This window comes from Condylura cristata, unplaced genomic scaffold, assembly GCF_000260355.1.
Source record: "Condylura cristata isolate star-nosed mole 26May11 unplaced genomic scaffold, ConCri1.0 scaffold00030, whole genome shotgun sequence".
In the NCBI taxonomy this organism is placed as follows: Eukaryota; Metazoa; Chordata; class Mammalia; order Eulipotyphla; family Talpidae; genus Condylura; species Condylura cristata.
In genome coordinates this window covers 16228922-16250803 of record NW_004567131.1, presented here as the reverse complement: position 1 = coordinate 16250803, position 21882 = coordinate 16228922, and the positions used below count along the sequence as shown (strand labels likewise).

Below are 21882 nucleotides of genomic sequence, written 5' to 3'. Positions count from 1 at the left end.
ATTGTGCAAAAATAGGTCATCACAATCCTGGTCTCTCCTGATTCTACCCTTTGCTATCCATATACGCATCGCTTTATACCACTATGAGTAAGTCACACTGAGAATTTTTGGAAAATCCAGCTACAGGATAATGGAACTAATCACCCAAAGCTAGAGCTCAATAAGCACCAAATATAAGAAAACCCAAATAATCCTTTTGGAATTATTTTTATATACACTAACAGGACCATGAGCATCCAAACATATTGCTTTACAGTCTGTAAACTCTCCAGGAAACATTCAATTGAAAAGAGACTACAGTTATGTCCTGTTGGGAGGGAGACAGAGTTCCCTCTGGGAAACATCATGGAAAGATTGCTTTCTCTTAGGTGATATTCTCAAGAAAATGATCTGAAAAAACCAGATGAGACAAAGTTCATGATTTGGTGAGCAGAAATTAAATGTGTTCTAGTAACTAGGAAATACGAGTGGTATTTTTCATATAGTTCTCACAAGCCTGGCCTAAAATTCAGTATCTCAACCTCATGAAGTAAGTGGGCTTGAGAAATTTCTCTGCTGTGCCTTTCCAAGTGCTCCTGCTCAAAGTTGCAAAGGGAAATCCCTAAGAATAAGTGTCTATAATAAACCACTATTCAGAGCTAGTGGATCCTGATGGTACATTATCATGCCCCAGCTCTATCCCACCTGTGAGCAGAGACTTCAGTTCTCCTACTCCTTCTTGGTGGAGGGCACAGGGGGGGATCTATGTCTTAGCAGCATTACCATTGGTTATGGGTAGATGTTTGTACCCCTGCCCCAATCTCCAAAGTGGTGACAGTTGGAGGTTGGACTTTGGGAGGTGACGAGGCATGAGCCCCAATGTCCTCATAGAAGAGGAGGTGTCATCAGGAGTCATGTAAGGGCACACACAGTCATGAGCAAACCAGACAGAGAACCCCCATCAAGAACCAAAGGTGCCTGCAACTTGATCTCAGACTTCCCTGCCTCCAATGTATGTGCAATGAATATCTGTCATGTAAGCCACACACTCCACGGTATTTTTCTGTAACAGACTAAACAGACTTAAGATGCTATTAATGGCAGGAGGCCAGAAAAACAACAACTAAAATAATTTTTCATGGAGGTGGAGGGAGATTCTGCTGGATCATGAAAAATCCTAAAAGGCAGTAGGTGAAATGGCTGGACAAGAACTTACAACATAGGAGGGAGTAAAAAAAACTGTCGTTTCTGGAAGAGGATACAGGATTTGTCCCCAACATGAAATGGTAATGGACACATAGGTGGTACATGGTGAATATTTGCTGAGCCAGTAAATAACAACTAAAACTATCATACTGGGGAAATGCCCAGCCCACCCAGAACCACAGGTAACTGCAATGACAAAAAGAAAATTACTATACAGGAAATACACAAAATAGGCATTTCCTGGTGACTCAGTTTTATTGCTCCATACTTGAAATTCCATACAAATTACACCTTTAAAGTTTCTATAAACTATTGTTACTTTTATTATGTGATACAAATTATCAGATATGAAAGTGTCAGTAAGCAGTTTAAGACCTTTTCAAACATTAAACCTAAGTCAGTGTGTTTACATTAACAGGGACCCTGTCTTACTTATCTCTTCTCCATAACACTGTGTCTCAGTCTTGTGAGTGCCTGTTTTGAATTATCTCCCTGTTGTCCAGTCAAAGCACTCCACCCTTCCTGCCCAAACTGGCCTGGGGTAGTCTTTGCTTTTGCAGCTGTCCCACAGGATCAGGTGGTCCCACTGGTGATGACTTGATTTTTTTTCCCCCAAAATTTACCATTTTCCTGAGACACTGGACTCCCTCAAAAGGAAAACTTTTGGGCCCTCCCTGGTGGCACAGCAGGTTAAAGCACTGCATTAAGAATCTAAAGCCACTTCAGCATGTGTTTGATCCCTGCCCTGGAGGTGACCACATGGCGCAGCAGACCTCTCCTGACCTGCCCACTGCTCCCTCCCCTCAGCAGTGTACTTCATCGATCTGCCTGTTCTGCTCCCCACTCTGTCTCTGGTGAATCTTCTCACCGCCCCTGCACCTCTGGCCTGTACCCCAGTTCTGTATGCATAAATAAATAAATCTTTAAAAAAAGAAAAAGGGAAACTTCATATAAAAATCAATTCATAATAACCTAAGTACAGAATATCAAGCTGAGACACATTTTTTTCTTCTTAATACTTCCAATGTTTTTGAAATTCTTTCCAGAGAGGTGGCATCACAATATTAGGCGAAGCGTGAGAATACTGCGGTCATTTCTAGCCCAGGCTCCCAATATACACTGTTTGTCCAAAGCACTTGGAAGTAAAAACTCCATCTATATTTTCAGTTTTTTCCTGCTTTTCAGAGGGTGTACACCCTACACAAGGAAGAAAATGTGTAGGTAGGCAAATCTGGAACAAAACAGTAATGTCTGTTGACATAAGAAATTAAGAACTGAACTCCAGTATTGAGGTACTTTCCAGTCCACTCTGAGGACAGGGAGTTCTGTCCTCAGAGTGGAAATGTGAGTCAATACAACAGTTCTGGTTATGGTCAATGGCTTCGATGACAGGCAGAATTCTGCTGCAAGCTTATACATGTGGGCTGCTGTAGGTGCTCCTTAAGTCTTTGCTGGCTTCAGTTCAATGCTACACTGTTCTTGTCTTTTTTCTTTTCTTTCCCATTTGACCTGATGTGCTTGCACACACTCTGTGCCTCAGGGAGCAGCAGGTGGTGGCGTTCTCAGGCTCACTGCGTCTTAGTGTCTGCGCTCAGGGTCCTAAGGTCTAACGGGAGCCACTCCACAGGATTCAAACTGCCACTATGTGGTACCTGCCACGGAGAGTGGTGTGGTGCTCACACACATCCATACAGGCTATCTGGGTGCACAAGAGTTTAGTTTGGGGTGCTAGGTTGACTAAGGCTTCCTACCCCCCCTACATTTCAAGGGGTTTGTAAAGCTTTCCATTTTTAATTCAAAAATCATGTTTAATAAGTGAGTTTTATTGCTGCCAGAAATGTTTTAATAAAAATGACACTAGCCAGTATAATTTAAAATAATTACCATGATTTCAAGCCCATTGATGGGGTTTGAAATATTAAAATGACTTTATGTGGGATATTTATACAGTGGCTGTAGTACATTTTAAACCCATAGCCCTTAAAATATTATCCCACCTCCAAGTGTGATTTATGTGTGATATATACATTTATATGTGCAATATGTACGCAATCAGAACTGCAATGGACTTCTAAGTTTCTCTCTAGCATTTATTTTTTATAGCTGTGTACTGCATAATATTTGATTGATCACAGAAACCCTGTCAGAATTCCTAGTGTCCCAGCGCTACTACCACTCTTTTAATGCATTTTGGTAGAAGAGTAATCACTTTATAATAGGATTATCTTCACACCTGGCCTAAGTCGACAACCATCCTGTATCAATAACTTAATAAGCACTACAGTTTGAAAGACCATTCAATTTCACACACCACATACCTCCGCCAGCACAACTTAGTGATGCAATACAGTGCAAACCACTCTAGAAAGCTTCTTTTTAAAAAGAGAAGAATTTTTCTCTTAAGAATATAGGCAGAAGGCTGCACAAGATGACTCTACAGAGAGAAGCCTGGCTGCAGGCAGGAAAGAGGTAAGTGATTTCTCAAGTGAGGCTGACGTGCTCCCTGCCTCCAGCCCACACCACCCTGGTTAGCCATTCCAGCTGGCATGGCTTGGTCCTCCCAGAGAAAGCCATCTCCAGGGACAGACAGACATAAGACTCTTGCTAAGGCAAGTTTTGCTCAGTTGCCAGACATAGTAGATCAGCTGCCCACCTGGAATTCAAGACATTGTAGAACATTTCCATAAACTCCAATAAAAACCTCAAACTGAAATCATGCTGGTTTTGCCATAAATCTCAGCTTTCCAATAATGAGGAACTGAAACTTTTTCATGTTGCCACTGATTTTTCATTTAACCCGTAGTCTGATTTCTCTCTTGTGCTCTACCTGTATGAATGTAAAAAAAGATGTAGGACTCCAGAACCGAACCACCTCATGACACAACAGCCAAGTGTCGCTGCCAACCCATTTCAAAGTTGAGACTGAAATGTCAGTAAGAAATGAAACAGCCCAGACTAGGCTGGGAGGTAACTTCCTTTTGTGAAATATCACAACTGATAAAGCCATGAAATAACTCTGTCCTTTCAGTAATTTCCAAAAAGCTTCATGAGATCACGATGCTCTTAAACTCTTGAAATGGGACTGTGGCTGACCCGTGAGTACCAGGGAAGCTCCATCCCAGAGCACACAGGCTCCATCCCCACCTCCTGTGACTGACACTGCAAGCCCAGGCAGCTGAGACAGAGGCACATGTAGACTGTAATAAGTGACCAAACTTGAGACTAGCTTCCCCAACCCCCATGAACATAGATATGGTCATTGAAGAAGTCCACAGAAAGAGAAGGTTGAGAACGATTCACCTAAGGCTAGAAAATAATACAAAGATGTCACAGTCAGGGGTCAGGAAGAAGTGATTAGGGGGGTGTGGGGGGCAGGGGGAGGGTGGAGGGTGGGAGCAATGAAGAATCAGAAAAGGAAAGGAATCACATGCTAAAGGGTGGTCTGACTGCCAGAGGCCTAGCAGGCCTGCGGTGAATAGCTAATTGCATTAGGAAACACACTGCCATCAGCACTACTCAGGTCATACTGCTGCTCCCCTCAGCCACCTGTGAGGAGGGAGACTAAGTTTTAATCCCTAAAGTGAACTGTGGGGTAGCAATAGCAAAGAAATGGACTCAGGGTCCCACCTTTCCATGAGAAACTAGTGTAAGGAGGCTCAAAATGTTAAACCACCACCAGGTGGCGACGCAGAGTCAAGTATCATCCCCATTGATTTATCTAGGCTATATGACAACACTGGATCATAGGAATGGCCAATGTACTAATGGAACGCCTACTTTTATGTTTAATAAAAGATAAGATTAGGGGAATAAAAACTGGTCCCCACAGAAAGGTAAATATTGAGACTGAAGGAGTCTCTGTCATTGAAGAGAACAAACCCTCAATTAGGAACTGTACCTTTGCTGTGTAAATGGCAGGGGAAAGTAATTAACAATTAATAGAAGCTGCCCTCAATTTAAAGCCTGGAAGGGAAGTAATTAAATTTAGTAGAAGCTGTAGCCTCTAAACAAAGATACATCATACAAATACAAAAGGAAACACAGACCTGAATAATAAATGCAAATTAGATACAAGGTTTCACTATAGACTGAAGAGAAATGATCCCAAAATGTTTTTTCCTAAGAAATGTTCTGTTCAAGAGAATGGTTTATGAACCTATTTTAATCTAGGCCAAAGTCTGGTCTTGATCCTGGCTGATGTTTCCTAAGGACAACCTTGCTTCCAGGGTATTTATGCATGCAGATCATACAGCTTCCTGCGGTTTGAATTAGCGGCACAAGTACCTTTCATATCAACACCGATAAACTTGATATATACAGTGTCAACATTACTACCAGGGATGGAGATGGCAAACATTGCTCTGCTTGTTGGTCATGAAATAAAATTGCCAAGCAGAATTTGTGTAGCTCCAGAGGGTAAATTAATGCAGGCAACACGGTTATCAGCAGTCTTTAGCCTGCCTCTCTAAGCTTCTAACGGAAACATTTAGGGAGCAGAAGCGTTACATCTGGCTACAGCTGCACATTACATGGTCTGTTGAGACTCAGATGCTGATGGCTGCACTGAATAACAAACAGCTGGGTATAAATGTAAAAATCAGGAAATCGATTCTAAACACACATATTTCACAAATCCTCAAATTCCAGCACTGAATGGAAGAAATAGCGATTAGAACTGAAGAGTACAGAAGTAGCCAGGAGATTAAAATGCAAAAATATACCTGGGCACCCTGGTGTCATTACACCTTGGCTGGGCTCTCCTGTTACTCTGGCACGGAGGGCAGTGTAAGAACAAAGGCAGCAGCCATAGATCAGCTTCGGCTCTGCTCACGCTCCAGTTTAAAGTTAACAGATAACTGAGCTTTCTATATAGTGAGGGAAATGTTATTTCATGAAGTGAACTGAATCTGATGGGGAGATTGCCATGAGAGTCTCATTTCCAGGTCTCCAGACAGTGAATCCATATCCTGGGAGATGGGCTATAGACAGGAATTTCTAGAAAAGGGATTTTGGTTAGAAAAAGAAGTTAATGGGATAGCACATTCGAAAGTGCCCAGCAGGGTGCTAACGCTCCAGAAACACTGCTTAAGTTTATGTTATATTTTGAGAAACTTTTCTACAGGGATCTAGGCAAGGCATTTAAAAGCATGGGTACCTATTTTGTGACTGAGGGTATCGGTGAGTCTGCTGCACACTTAAAAAGTGAGCAAACATGTTTTTATTTAAGAAACCTAATGTCATCTGATCAGATCTGAGAAAAGAGACACTGTAATTTACCCGTCAAACTGGAAAACACTTGTTAGAGTAAAAGGGACTGTTCATGACATCGAGACATTAGCTATAAATGGAAGTACCACAGCTAGGCAGGGCACCAACTCACTACACTTTTGAGCACCAAAGCTTGAGTCACGTGGACAATGCCAATTAAACATCTACCAGTCCAGCAGATTATTTTCACAGTCCACATCAATCTGTCCTCAAGATTCCAGATGTAGTACAAATTAAATTTGTCGAAAGGAAACTCAGGAACAAAAGGATAGTCTAGATAAAATCTAGGTTTCTTGGCGTGCACAACTACTTCTGTGAGTCGTACCAGATCCAATCTGAACTGGTGGAGTGGGCATTACTACTGTCGGCTGTTTTAGAGGGACACGAACTTCAGTATTACCACTTTTGCTCAATGTTGACTTTCCCCCACCATCTCTCAAGCTACCTGGACTTTAAAATCCAACTGCCAAGATCGTGAAAGTGCTAAAGTCCATGCACATTTCCACCAAGAGTGGCTGCTTCCAGTGCATGCCTCATAATCAAGGACACATGAGCTGTTATTTGTAACACCGTTACAAAGGATCTGGACACAGCCCCCAAAACAAATGCATGAGGGAATCTTGCAATATTTATTTGATCTGATCTGCAGGATGAAGAATGTAGGTCTTCAGAAAGATGAAACAGTCATATACTTGCTTTCCAACAAGAAAATCCTTGATTAATCTGACATAACCTCCCAAGCAACACAACAACGCAGATCCTTCTGTATGTTCTCCTGAAGAAACAGACAAATACTGACAGGCAAAGCTCAGAGTAAACGAATACTTAAAGTATAACTACTGTTAAATTTTATATCACTTTGTAACCCCTAGAATAGGCTATGGACAGCCCATACATTACAGATTTTAAATAGCTGTTTTGGAAATGCTGCTTAAGATAAAGTGCAATTTAGTCACTGGCAGGCCATTTAAAAAAAAGAAAGAAAGGAACCTGGGTTTCAGTACTGAAAGTGTTTCGGTGGTTTCCACATGACAACAAAACAACCGATCGATTCAGCCAAATAACAGGTCAGTTGTGACTCATAAATCCTAAAGTGCTCAGCTGTCCAACTTAATTTTAACTATTCAATCTGCGTACAAACTGTACAACTGCCATGCATGTTCCGGCTAGCGGCGCTCTATTTACTTCACCACAGTAGAATCAATTTGCTATTGTAGAAGCAAACAAGAAACCTGGAGAATTAGATAACTTTAAAAGCTAATTTACTTTGGTGCTAGGCTAATTACATTTCTTAAAGTAAGTTTTGCTGATTGGTTAAAAATCTGAGCTATGAACACCCAAGGCACTTAGAGACATAAACATATAACCTGTCAAAAAAGTGCCCTGAACATGAGAGCATTTGCAATCTCACAGGGAATTTACAAAATACACAAATTGAGTTGCCCTCATTTCTATTGCCACTGGGAAATTTATGTTACTAAGACTGGCTGTATCTCAGAATTTTCACTGCAGAGGCCCTGCTTTCAATAATCTATTAACTTTTTTTAAGCAAAGTAAAACTAACTCTTGTTGATGTGTTATATTACTAAGACAGCTTTTTACTGGTATCCCAAAGTTACTAATTTGCTCTGTGGATGTTAAAAATACTGAATATTGTTGGTAACTTATAGTGGTTTGTGCAAAATGCAAAGTACACTTGAGTTTATAATTTATGCTAGAAAAGGTTAACACAACACATCAGGGAACATTTGGTTCACCAGACCTAACAGGATTTTTAACTCTACATGCTTTAATTTTGACCATTTCATTATGTTTTCATTTGATGAGCTAGTTGTCCCACCTGTTGTGGCAGAGCTCAGCAGAAACAGGAATGGTCTATGGGGTCTGAATGACTTCAATGAAGTATGTGCTCTGCTTCTATTTTGAATTTTTCTTCCGTTTTTCAGAGAGTTTGAACTCCACTAAGGCAAGCTTCATAACTCGAACCATCTATTTAGGTGCCAAATTTAATAACCTAATGTAAAGTTTAAATTTCATATTACATTGTAACTTCTAGAATAGGCTATGGACACCAATATATTACAGACTTCCAATAGTTGTTTTGGAAATGATGCTTAAGATAAACCACAACTTATACACTAACAAACAGTTTTAAAAAACAATAACAAAGAAAGACTAATTAGCTTATTGTCTAAAGCCAAGACACATTTTCTGTTGTATTCAGTGGCTCCTTTCCTTGGGTTTTAAGATGTTAACTAGCAATGATACTAAGGTATGACAAATCAAATTCTTTTTCAAAAGTCTAAGTAGTATAGGCAGAAATAGGTTCTAATTTTCTGTACAGAAGAGGGAAATTAATTGGTCAGGAAGTTTTCTTGTCCCATGGGTAGTGTCTAAGACCAAGAAAAGTCCATCTTGTAGAAGCAACCTTTTTTCAGTTACACCCCACATGGAAGGTGAGGTGAAATGAAAACAAAATAGCAGTGGAATAGAACAATAAAAAAGCAAGTGTCTTTCTTGAACAGTGTCTATATCAACGTTGTCATAATGCTTGGATCTAAATCAAATTGTGGTTTCCTGTTTTCTGTCCTGGAAAGAGAGGAGTTGGGAGGGAGGTGTCACTGTGACTAAGTTGACAATGGAGCAAATGAAGTGCTCCAATTATATGATCATCATGGGGAACCCCACATTTTGACAAAGTGTTCAAACATCAGTGAATGGAGATAGTATCATACAGTTGAGAGTCATGGTATTGGGTCTTATAGTCTGATTTCTGAAAGCCTTATAATGAGGGTGGAGTGGATATACATTCCATTCTTTGGCTGTATTTTTGTTCAACAAAGCCTGCAATTTTCAGTCACTTGAAAATGTAATTATAGATAATGTTTGCATCAGTAGCAAGAACACAATAAGCACACGAGGCATGAAAACTCCACTCAAATCACATCCTCTTAGGTTACGATGCTTGCCTCCTGCTAAGAGTAAAGGCATTTCGACAAGCTAATATTCTGTATGAAGTGGTTTGTGGGTTTGACCAACCCATGCATGAATTTGGCTCTAACTTTTCTATTATCCTGTCCTTTACACTGGGTCTCTACACATGAAATAGACATCTGCTGAAAACCCAGGACCCTAGCAAATGTTTATGCACTTGATCAAGCAAAAAAGGTATGATGAGGTCAACAACCCACTGACACTGGAATTGGACCAGATACTATACCCAAGTTGGTCACAATTATCAATCACCTAAATCCATTTGTTACACCTTGTTTTAAGATTGACTTTTCCATTGCCTACTTATTTGGTTCACTTCTTAAGAAAGGGATAATGATACATGCAATTATAAAAATGTTAGTGCTCCCCACCAATAATGGGAATGAAAAGAATTCACAGGAAAGCATACTGTGTATTAGAAGCACCCCAGGGGAAGGCCACCTATTTACTGAGATTGGAATAACAACAATGCAGAAAGAAGGTGGAGAGGAGTGAAGGGGGATGGTGTGTGTGGGGTGGCATGTGTGCCAGGTATCTAATGAGATCCTCAAAGGAAGCTTCATATCTTAAAAGAAGAATAAGGCTCTATCAGAACTTCCAATATTAATTCTTTCCTGATCTCAGCAGTAAGTAGGAATCTGCCTCAGGCAAAAAGTGATCTTGACATTGCTATGGTGCTAATTCCAACATCTCTTATAGCACCCTTGCCTCAAATGGGTTGGGCTACAAAATGAAATCAAGGACAAGCAGTTTATGCTCAAGATCACCTACAGAGCATAAGAGCATTGATGATAGCTAAGAAATTGTATTTCACACAGCTGTCAATTCAGCAACGAACGTATCAAGAATTTCAACCATTTCCTGATCTTACATCTAAGAATCCCTCAAAAGACCTACAAACAACCTTTTGGATCAAATTGCAAAGTGGCACAATACACAAAAACTTAGACTTCGGAAACTGACTGGTACACATATTCATAATTTCTACTTTCAAACTTCTTCATTTTGGAAACAGGAATGCTACAACTTGCAACTTTGTTGCTGACTATTTACAATTTAAAGAAATCTTACAATTTAAAGAAATCTTACAATTTAAAGAAATCTTACAATTTAAAGAAATCTTACAATTTAAAGAAATCTTAGTCTAATGGCAACCAGAAAGCATCCAAAATCAGGAACAGTTATCTTAAGAGATTTCGGAAAATGTACTCACAGAAAGGCAGTATTCCTTAAATGTTAGTATCAGAATTGGGAGGAACACACACAAAAAGGACAATTTAGTTGTCAAAGAATTACAGTTGACATGAGCTACTTTTGGCTTCTGGGTATACATCATTTTATTGAACAGAGAACTACAAATCAATTTGTATAAACGGATCATGTTTTGAGTAGACCCCAACAACAAGATATAGTTAGAGGCAAGATGAAGTCATGGTCGAAACATGGCTTCCAGGCTAAAAATGGTGTAATTTTGGTCACTTACTGCAACAGCTGCATACAGAATCTTGGCCCAATGGAAAAGCTGTCTGTCAGTCATGTTAATCAGACTCCTCTGACAATAAGAAGACAATGTGATTACAAAGTACCACTCATGAAGCAGTGCAGAAACATTTGCAGTATCTTTGCAGCAGGCCCCTACCCTAAAGAATTTGCCAGCTTTTGGCCACAGACCTACTTTTCCTTTTCCACCAATTCCAGAAACGCTGTTAATCTTTATGCCCATTTCCCCTGCCTGCAGTGAGGTCCCCAGTTCATTCTAATGCAAAGGAGGCTGCAGTGGGGGATTCTTTATTTTGGAAGTCACATTCATGGTTGGAAAAGTTTGACCCCATCAGTATCACTCTGAGGACCAAAGCAGGTGCGAGCACTGCCCTGGAAGGACATGGAGAACTTTCCTCAGCCAATGGCTTCAGACAAGGCTTTATTTAGGCTTCCCAACACAAGCTGATCACGACTGACCTTAATGGATCAAGAGACTTATACCATCAGGAGCAAATCTTCCACACTAGCTACCCACTAGCTACTCCAGGTTCTGGTCTCTCAGGATTCTCCCCATCAGTTACATCAGGTCAAATATTTATTAAGTGTCTGTTTATTAAAGTACAAACAGAGTAACTATGAAGTATCTTGCCGCAGGTCACCACCTAGAGATACACCCTGTACTTGCTAAGTCCTTTCTCTCTGTTAATTGTACTTGCTAATTCCTTTGCTAAGTTGTTTCCTTTTCCAGGGACTCTCCTTTATGTTCCAGGCACTTTGTGGCCTGAGCACCTAGTGAAGCTGCTAAGCATGTCCAGATCAACAATATCCCCCTGCTCACAACATATCATCAAAACTGTCTCTGTACCAGCTGTGTGCCTGCTAAGTGAGAACCAGTCTGCACACTGTGTGGCTGATTCTCTCCCATGAGCAAATCACCACCTATTTCAGTTGGTGCAGAGACGGTCTTTAAGAAAATGTATATGGGAATACTGGGTGGAGGTACTGCTTTTTGCTTCACCTCTCTACAGAAGAGAAATCCTGACCACAAGCTCACAGTTGGAACATGAACTTCATTTTATTTCTCAATCATCATGCAGAAAGAAAAGAGAAGGAGAAAAAAAAAAATCAGTCTTTATAATGTTGTCCTAGGGACTAAGCATTTTCCAAAAGTTTATGTGGGAACAATATTGCTTTATGGGTCTTTGGCTAAGAGTTTAAAGTAGGAATGTTCCGAAGGAGAAAACATTAACTGGTCAGATATAATGAAGTTTTACTGTATTTGATTCTCCCAGGAAATGCAGCTGAACTCGTGGTCACTTTTAAGTACCATGAAGGTATAAAATATTTAGACTGTCACTCCTTTTGCAACATTAGCTTCACAATAATACAGTGGGACAGGTAAGAAGCATATCTTATTATCCTTATTTTTGGGATGAGGAATCTTGACAAGTCACCTGAGACTTGAAGTGGGCATGTCTCAAATCAAAGACAAGCCAGGGACTGCTATTCAGTAAAGAACAGAGTCTTGAAGAACCATCTTACAAGTCATTGTTGGGGAGACCCTAATTCAACAAGCCTCCACACTGCAGAACCCCATGCATCCCTAACAAGCAGGTACATCTAAGAGGAAGTTATTTCCATCTGAAAATTAAAACCCAAACACAGCCAACAAGATTAAAATGGTTTCTGTATTAAGAATGATGTTTCCTAAATCATTCCTAAGAGAAAAATCTGTGGCAAGTGCTCAATTAAGAGTGGGAAAATGCTTTGCTTCTTAAGTCTCCTCTCCAGCACAGTGTTCTGCAAGGAACCTCTAAGACATCAGAAGTAAAAATGTGCTCAACGTGTTCTTGGAAGACAGAAAGGGAAGAATGCCCCTCCTCAGATGCTCAAAGCCACTCTTTTATAGCTAAGGGTAAGAGAAAAGGAAGAAAAAGGAATCAGGAAAATGTGGGCTTTGTGAAATATAAAGACTACTGAACAAAAAAACTTAAAAACAAAAACAAAACCAAAAAACAAGATCCATTTGTGTACTCTTTTTGTAAAAGTTCAAGCATTTAAGAAATGGCTTGAGATGGAGTCACCAGCAACTGTGTTAATCAGCGTCAAGGTTTTCAAAGGTCTAATGTGTTGCCTTGAAATCCTGACAGCAAGGAAAGATGGTGGGCTGGACAATGGGAGTCACGAGGAGAGATGTTACCAGCATGGACTGAAGGAAATAATTGCAGTGGGAGGCCTCCTGGTGACAATTTTGAGAAAGCAAACACAGCTGCAGCATTGCCAAATATAGCTGGCCAAGACAATGACATCCATAAAGTTAATCATTCTGAAATATGCTACCCTTATGCTCAACCAGAAAACTCAACACCCCTTCTATAATGTGGGAAGTCAAAATACAGTTTTATGCACAGAAACATGCAGCTGCTCCAGCAGAATTTACTACAAGTGATGACCGAGGTGTTTTGACACTGCTCTTTCTCACAGCTCCAAATCTGAAAACTATACCATGGACAAAAGTGGCCCTGCTCTTGAAATTTAGGAACCTGTTAGGAAAAGGATAATGAAATGGGCTTTGGAGGTGATTAAAGGCACTGGCTTAAACAACAACAACAAACCCAGAAATCAAGAAAACATCAGCAAAGTAAAAAACACAACTTTAGAAAGTCAAAACTGTTTGTGACCTAAAGGAATCTAGGTTGGGCTAGAAAAAACCAGAAGTAGAGTAAAACAAAGAAATAAATATGCCAATAGTAACGTACATGAAACATGCAAATACTATGCATTTGTCCCCTACTAAATGTTTCTCTTCCCTATGCTTTTCCTATCATCCTTGTCTTTTATTATTTCCGTATGATTTTATTAAGCAATGAATGTCCGATTTCAACTTGTATTCACTTCACTTGCTCAACACCCATGCTGGAGATGCATAGCCTACAATTGGTTTTGTGAATGTGGGTACGTGCTTAAGTTGGTTTCACCAATTTACTGTGTTCCTTCTAGGTCCATAAATCTCCTGGAACTTTGCCTTTCCGAGGTGTTGGATCCTATTTGGCACAACCAAACGTCCAAGGAATCCCTCAACAGCGCCAGAGGGCTGCGGCAGAAGGGTCTGGATCACACAAAATGGTGCAGCAGCAAAATGACACCAAATAAGAAATCTGGTTTGGGTAGGAGCAGCTGAACCTATATATGAAAAGAGTGGCTTGGGTCACTGATTTCTCTATGAAGTCTTTTTTTCCTATTTCAAAAACCAAGAAGAATTTGTTAGCAGCAACATCTCAGTTACAAGTGAGAAACAGAAAGGCCCCTGGTCCAGGGTTTCTGCAGCCAGGAAAGGGCCACTACACTGGGAGTAGTCTCAGCTTTTCATCCAACAAGGTCTGACAAGATTCTTAGAGTGAACTTGCTTCACATGGCAGATACTTTAGGACAGTAAAGACCATAAGATGGTTACACACACACATTCATATGGCATACATATGTGTAGACAAGCAAATGCCAAATGAGTAAGAGAATATTTTACTCTTTTAGCCTAAAGGGCCGACTAATTTTGCCCAAAAAATGTGGCACAACTTTCCTACCACAGCGGAAGACTAGGAAAGGATATTAAATACCACCTTAAAATTTCATGAGCCCTGGGCCCGCCCTGGCAGCAGTGGGTTAAAGCACAGCACTAAGAAACTAAAGCCACTTCAGCATGAGTTCCATCCTGCTTGCCCCGGAGGTGACCCACATGGCGCAGCAGACCTCTCCTGACCCCCCCCCCCCCCGCTACTCCCCTCAGCAGTGTACTTCATCAGTCTGCCTGTTCTGTTCCCCACTCTGCCTTCTGGTGACTCCTCTCACTACCCCTGCACCTCTGGCCTGTACCCCAGTTCTGTATGAATAAATAAATCTTAAAAAAAAATTTTTTTTTTGATGAGCTCAAGTCTAGCCATGAACTTTCTTTAGAAAAAAAGCATGAAAATTAAGCTTTTGGGCATAAGCCCATGGGATTTTAGATCTAGTGTGGAATTTGAAGAGCTAGTCACTCCTGTAGTTCTCAAAAAAAATTTTTTTAAGCTGTCCAAAAGTTATGTCAAAATGTCAAATCAGTTGAAATGAATTGCATTCACTCTGAGCAGTGAGTCACCACCGTCATCTGTGCAAAGAGGAAATCTTCAGTCCTGTTTGAGCCTATAAATGTCAGACAAAGCAGCTGGTGGGCAGGGAAACCTGATTTCTGTGGTTACGTCAGAGAGTGAGGAACAGGCTCATTGAAGAGACCATGCTCTGACTTTTTTTTTAACTATTAAGACTTGAAATCAAACATCCCACGGGCAGCATTTTTAAAGCACTCTCTTTGTGAAAGGCATCCTGGCAGGTCCTCTGTCTGTGTGAGTCTAAACCTCACGCTGGCCGGAAGGGAGCACAGATTGCTGAAACGGGGATCTCTTCAGAATAGATTTCCTTATTTAAAATCTGACCTTAAGTAAAAGGCCATATGCGGTTGGGAGAAAAGTTCAGAATAATAAACTGAAATGATATTTTCGTCCAAATGCAGGCCAAACTTAATTTACATAAATCTTTAGGATGCAAAAAATGGTCCCAATAATTTGCTGGCACGCTGGCTGTGAGGCATTCACTCAAATGGAGCAATTAAAATTTAACCAAAACCCGAATTTGTCCTCATCTGTCATCTTGAGAGCCATATGATTACATATTTACTAGCATTACATTTTAAATTATCAGCTGATTTTAAAGCATCACTCTCTGGATGTGAACATAATATACAATCTGCAGTTCATAAAAGAGGCCGTTCATAACACTCCGGCTGCTGCCCTGTGTAAGTGTAAATCTCAAAGATGCTCAGAAGGCATTTCAGCCACAATGCTGGAATTGTATTTCTATAACACTAGTTGGAGTAATCACTTTCTGTTGTGATTTAGAACAAATGGCAAGACTGAAGCTGTTCAAAACCTCCCTAAATGTTTCCCCCTTTCTGTGAAAAGTCCTTTAGGAGGAGTTTAAAGCTCACAGTAAATGAAAAAGAAATTCCCAGGAGGAGACCCAGGTTTCCATCCCTTCACATCTAGATTCAGAGCGTGAGAATATTGGATGGCACAATTAAACAGTGATGATGCTAAAGGGGAATAATTATTTTACAATTACCTGAGAGCATCACATTTACCGCGCTAATTAGTTTTTGTTTCCCACAAAGGTTTTTCCAGGAATGCACAGCTCCATTTCTCTTAGGTTTAGCAAGAGTTTTTTCCTAAGGAAAAATAAAAGTGCATTTTCTGCACCGCTACCCACGTAGGACATTGTGCGCATCACGGAGGCTGGCTCTGTTATGGTACCCATACCTCCCTGGTCGTGGAAACAAACAGAAGGGCAGGGGAACTTGTAGGTGCTAATGAACTGGAAATCATTAGAGTTTCAATCCCTCCCTTCTGTAGGTTTGTAAAACAAATATTGCACCGAGGAATGGCTTACCCTTTGTGCTGGCTAATCTGCAAACAAAAAGCAAAATTGTGAGCCGCCTCTGAAAAATAACCCAAACCCTCTATATTAATACGCTAAATCGGAAATAAAGACTTTAAGTTTGTGTGAGGTTCAGCATGTCAACTACAATATCCCAGTGACATTGACCTAGCTTCTAGAAACATGTTGAAAATATCAGGGTTTCCACTGAAATGAGAACCAGACAGGGATGCTTATAGTATTGCCCAGCAGTTGTTAGGCAATACAACTGTAAAGTTGTATTCTTTTTAAATTCCCAACAGCATTATCAGACATCCTCCCACCCACGCCCCCACTCCTGGTTGATAGCTGCTTTCCCAAGTTTACATATAAATATTAAGCCTCAAATAAGCATTATGTGAAGTCTGGACACAATAGCTAGATCTCAGCTAGTTGTACTATCGTCAAAGTTATCAAAATATACCGCATGGCAAAGAGTACCTGTGTTTTGATGAGAAGTGAATGAGTGTTTAACTTGCAAGAAACAAAATGACAAAGAAGGGGTAAAGAGAAATGAAAAGTTTGGGAATTTTATATAAAAATGGGAAAGAAATTGAAGGCTTTATCAGGAGCCAAACATACCCTAGGGGTGGAAAACACTGTAAAGATCCTATGAAATCTTAATTACTAGGTATAGAGCTGAAAATCCTACCTCCTTTTTTCATCTTGTGAAGTTTTGGCTCCCCCCAATTCATTGTTCTTCTCTACAGATGCCAGAGTAATCTCAATCCCGCAAATTACAATAGCAAAACTTAAAATAATACTGCGAACCCAGATCAAAGATAACATTAGTGTTCTCAAATGCCAATGTGGGATGAGGTTTTGGTCTCAGGAAGCAGTTGATACCAAAATTATATACTGCTAACTGAGAAATCCCACCTGAAAATACATTTTTAAATTTTTCCTTCAAGAGCCATATGTGCAACCCTCTTTTAGATTCTCCTCATTTTAATTTCCTCTCAGGACCATCTCAGAATCAGACAATAAATCTGTTATCTCTGTATTTTATTATTGGTAATGGCACTTTCTAAATATACTTTAAAAGCCATCTGGGGAATAAAAAAAACAGCCCTCTTCTTGTATAGCCTTCATCTTGCTAGTACGTTTTGAATACCAAAAAATATTTAATCAAAATATATTCTCTCTAGATAATTAACATAGGAACTACCGGTGTGAATTCAAATCAAATTAGAGAACAATTGATTCATTAATTTAAATCAAATTACAGAATCAATACTGAAAAGATGATATATATTTCCTATAATGCTTAATTCTCGCACAATCTTGGTTTTCTGACAAAAACCTACGTCATGTTTAATTCTCAGTTTTCATATCATTTCCCATTGACATGTGAACCTGCATTTATTTAACATGGACACACACATACACAGCTTTCCCATTACCTGTCTAACTGGCATGGGAATACTTGTGACCTCTTTAAGCACCATCTGTAAAATGGGAACAATACTCTCCCTGCAGATGTACCAAAGAGTCTGGAGACAGTGACAAACAGCAGTCAATCAACTAATTCAAGTAATGATTCTCATTCTTGCCATTTTAAAGGGAAGAGGGGAATCACTGACTTCACCTCCTTGGGCCTATCACAATACCCCATAATCAATTTATAAAATGAGCTGATCTGAGGAGATGGTCTCTAAAGCCCTTTTCAACTTTAGCAATGATGTCCCACAACCACCTCCCAGCTTAATTAGACACTGACAGATACTTTTCCAGGTATCCTAACTTAGGACTTAATCAGCAAAAAGGCTCAATTCACCAAGATGATGAATTTATACTCAGGATCACTTTTCTCATGTCAACAGGGCTACTGGGAGTTTCATTTGAACTTACTGGTAGCTCCTCAGTATCTTATTTTAACATTACAAATCTGAAATAATACTTTTAAACTGCATGTATAGCTTCCCACCTGTAATTTGTTTTCTAAGACATTATTTCTTAAATTACACTTGTTTAAAAATTTAAAATCATTTAAAAACCCCACATGTATACATATGATTATTTTAAAAAGTGAAGAAAAAGAGGAAACATTCTGCCAATGGCCTCAATTTCAAATAGAATTTTTAATATCAGTTTCTATTTTCTATTCATGATGCTTTGTTGCAAATGACATTTTACAATTACACAAAAACAAAACTTTCATAGTTAAGATTATTTAAAAGATTCATTTCCATTTACAGTTTTGATAGTGAACACTTGAAACGCCAAGACTTTGAAGCACATGCCGTAACAATTCTATACCATTATAGAACCTTAAATGATCTGGGCTCTTTAAACATTGGATGGCTCTTGGGGCCATCAAGCATAATAATTCATCTCAAAAGCTATTTGTTCATCTGCCTTGAGGACTCAAACATATTACATCTTGCAAACTTATCTAATATATTCCTGTGGGAAAAAGCCATTGAAAATATGTTCTACTGCTTTAGAAAATCAACACCAAAAAAGCCCTATGCTTTATTTAAGTTCCTTTTAGGAATAGGCCAATATCTAGCAGAATGCAATTTAGCCCAAATAGCAATAAACCACATATGACAACCGGCCCCACAAATAATAAATCTGCACAGCTATCTTCTCAATAGGGTGAATATGGTGATGAGATACACTGCTAGGTGGGTTTCAAGCATTTTCAACTTGTCATATTCCCTCCCACACAACTCTGTGCCTACAAAATAGTCTCTACTGTGAGTTAATTATAAATTATTTTGGAAAATATGCTGCAATATTCTCAGGGATAAGAAGACACAGGGTAAGTTATCTTGGAAACAAAACTATCTCTATTTGTCTTTTTGCACTTTTTAGTTCAGTTAAGCAATAGCTGACAAATACTGAAAGCAATTCGAGTTTGATTCCAAAGGATATCATTTGGAAATAATGAACATCTGGAAGAGAAGTGGGGTAGAAGTTATATTAGGATTCATCTAGAAGACTCTGTGGCTAAGATACAAAGGCTCTATTCAGAGTAAAGAGCTTGAACAAGTCACATTCATCCACCAAATGAAAAGGACAAATTAAACGTTCACAATTCATAGTTTAACTGATAAGAGGCAGCATCTTGCAAAGGACATTAATGCTTTAAATTCATATAGCTTTCATTAGCTAGATAGAGCATGGTCACCTATGCAGCAGGTGATGGTAAATTGAAAGTTATGATCAAGCTAACTATTTGGTTCAGCTCCTGCTACTCTAGCAGAGAGAAAACACACAAAACATTCAACTAGCTTATGCATAAATGTCTATTATGTTTATAAAGATGTAGATTTTAAGAGGATATAGGCTAGAGAGCTTTTGAGAAACAAATATCATGGGAATGTTACTAATCAAGATTAATTTCTAAGAGAAAACTGCCAAAAGGAAATTCAATATTTTAATTTACATTATCTGATTACCTTAGTTGAGACAATGAACCTGATCATGTACAAGCAAGTTAACATTCTTCATATCGACTGGTAGGACAACTCACATTTAATAGATTCTATCATCCCCTCCCCCACTCTTTCTTTCTTTTTTTTTTTTTAATCTCAGGGCCTCAAATAATTGGCCACTGCGGAGTTTCTCAAGAATCTCTCAACTCATAACATTTAACATACTAGAAAAAGAATCTAGCCCCTTAGGGGAAAGTTAGTTGCCAGGGAAATGGATCATAAAGCTCCTAATGGCCTGTAATTGCAAAGGGTTCTGTAAGATGCCAGAAAGAATATAGATGATAAGTGTTATAATATGTAGAACAGGAAACATTTTATATGTACTCTTATCAAGGACAGCAGATCTTTTTTCCCTCCACTCTCTTAACTGTAGCCTAGATTCACTATAAATTTCTTGCCTGATCCTTGGGAATTTTATCTATATTCCAAGTTTAAAATGCACAGACCTTTCAAGTCTCACTCTTGGCAATCCTTTCTGTGCTTTTCACAACTGGCCTTAAATACAGGCAGATCCTATTGACATGATAGTGTCTGAGCTGATAAAAAGAACTTTCCTATCATGATTAAGAGAAAGATAAAAATTGGCAGACTTAACTCAGGAATCCAGTTTTCTACTTCTCCCAATAAACTGTACCCTATCTAGACATGTAAAACAACCAGAATCACATTAATTATTAAATTATAGACTGCATAACAAACCATCATGATTACATAAACATTACCTTAATTTCGGCAATAGAGTACACCTGGATACCTTAATGCTTTAAAAGCTCGCTCCTCCTCCCCCACCCCCCTTTTTTCCCCTTCCACATTCCCACCTTAGGTAAGGCATCTTTGCAGATGCAAAGTCAGAGGAGTCGGCAATTTGATAGGAAGTGATCTCTAAAAGGCCACAAGAGCTCATTAAGCTCAGTATTTCCAATGACACGAGCGTGCACGCGCGCACCCCACCCCAGACCCGCGGCCCGCTCCTCGGACCCCACGCCCAGACCGTCCGCGCCTCGCTCACGGTTCCCTGAGCTCCGCACCCCGTTCACCGGTCCCAACCCCGGGACACCGAACCCAGCTCGCTGGTCCACGCCTGGTCCACGCTGGCCAGACCCGGTGCCCGCGCCCCTCTGGCCAGTCTCCACCCGCACCCCAGCCCTCGCGCCCCGCTCCGGGTGCCCGAGCCTGCTCGTGGGTCACCGCACCGCTCGGCTCCACACGTCCGGACACTCTCCCTCCTCCCCGCGTCCAGCGCCGGCTCGGAAACCCAAGGGCGGCAGCTGATCCGAAGTCCCCACCCGCGTTCCCAGGGAGGAGCGCCGCGCCCTCTCTCGCCATCCTCCGGGTTCGGGGAAGGCGACCTGACAGCAGCCGCCGGGCCGGGGTCGCGGGGACAGCGCCCACGGCCGCCCGCACCCCGGGGCTCCACTCACATTCTGTCGGGAACTAGCAAGCGGCCCTCGACCATCATGTCCGGGAGGAAATCCAGCTTGAAGGCAGAAGTCATGTTCTCGGCGCACGCTCTGCTCTCGGGCGGGCGGGGGGCGGCGGTGCGCGCGTCCGAGCGGCCGCGGGCGGCGCGAGACGGGCAGGGACAGGTGCGCGCGGCCTCCCCGCGGCGGCCGCCCGAGCCGGCACTTGTCACATTCTCTCCCCTCCCGCTCTCCGCCAATCCCCTCCGAAATCCAGTGCCGAGGCGCCCGAGTGCGGAGCGCCAGGTGCGGCGAGCGGAGGCGGAGCTCCGCGCCCGCCGCGCCGCGGCTTAACCCCTGCGGGCCCGCCGGCCCCCGCCCGGTCCCGGGAGGGAGGGATCCGCCCGAGGCAGACGGCTGCCAGAGCTGAGCTCACCAGTTTTAAAAATAGCCAGACTTTCTTAGGGTCTCCAAGCCCTCTGAAATGCAAACTAGTTCACCGTGCTGACTCTGTCCTTTCCGCTTCATTCTCCGTTTCTAGAGCGCCTGGCACGAGGCCCGAGTAACTGCTTGTAGTGGGTTTGGTGCCACTGTATTGCCAAAGCTTA

General features: G+C 40.9%; 1 protein-coding gene across 2 annotated transcripts in view; it reads right to left on the bottom strand.

Annotated features, from left to right (window-relative positions):
- The window catches only part of CELF2 (CUGBP, Elav-like family member 2), a 278195-nt gene extending 256655 nt beyond the window's left edge, over positions 1-21540 (bottom strand). The window contains exon 1 of one of the 2 annotated variants that reach the window (XM_004691238.2): positions 21296-21540. In XM_004691238.2, coding sequence (XP_004691295.1) covers positions 21296-21369 — 74 coding nt within the window. In that variant the 5' untranslated portion in view covers positions 21370-21540. The remainder of the gene's footprint in view (positions 1-21295) is intronic. The other variant, XM_012731295.1, reaches the window with a different exon arrangement.
- Between the last annotated feature and the right edge of the window lie 342 nt (positions 21541-21882).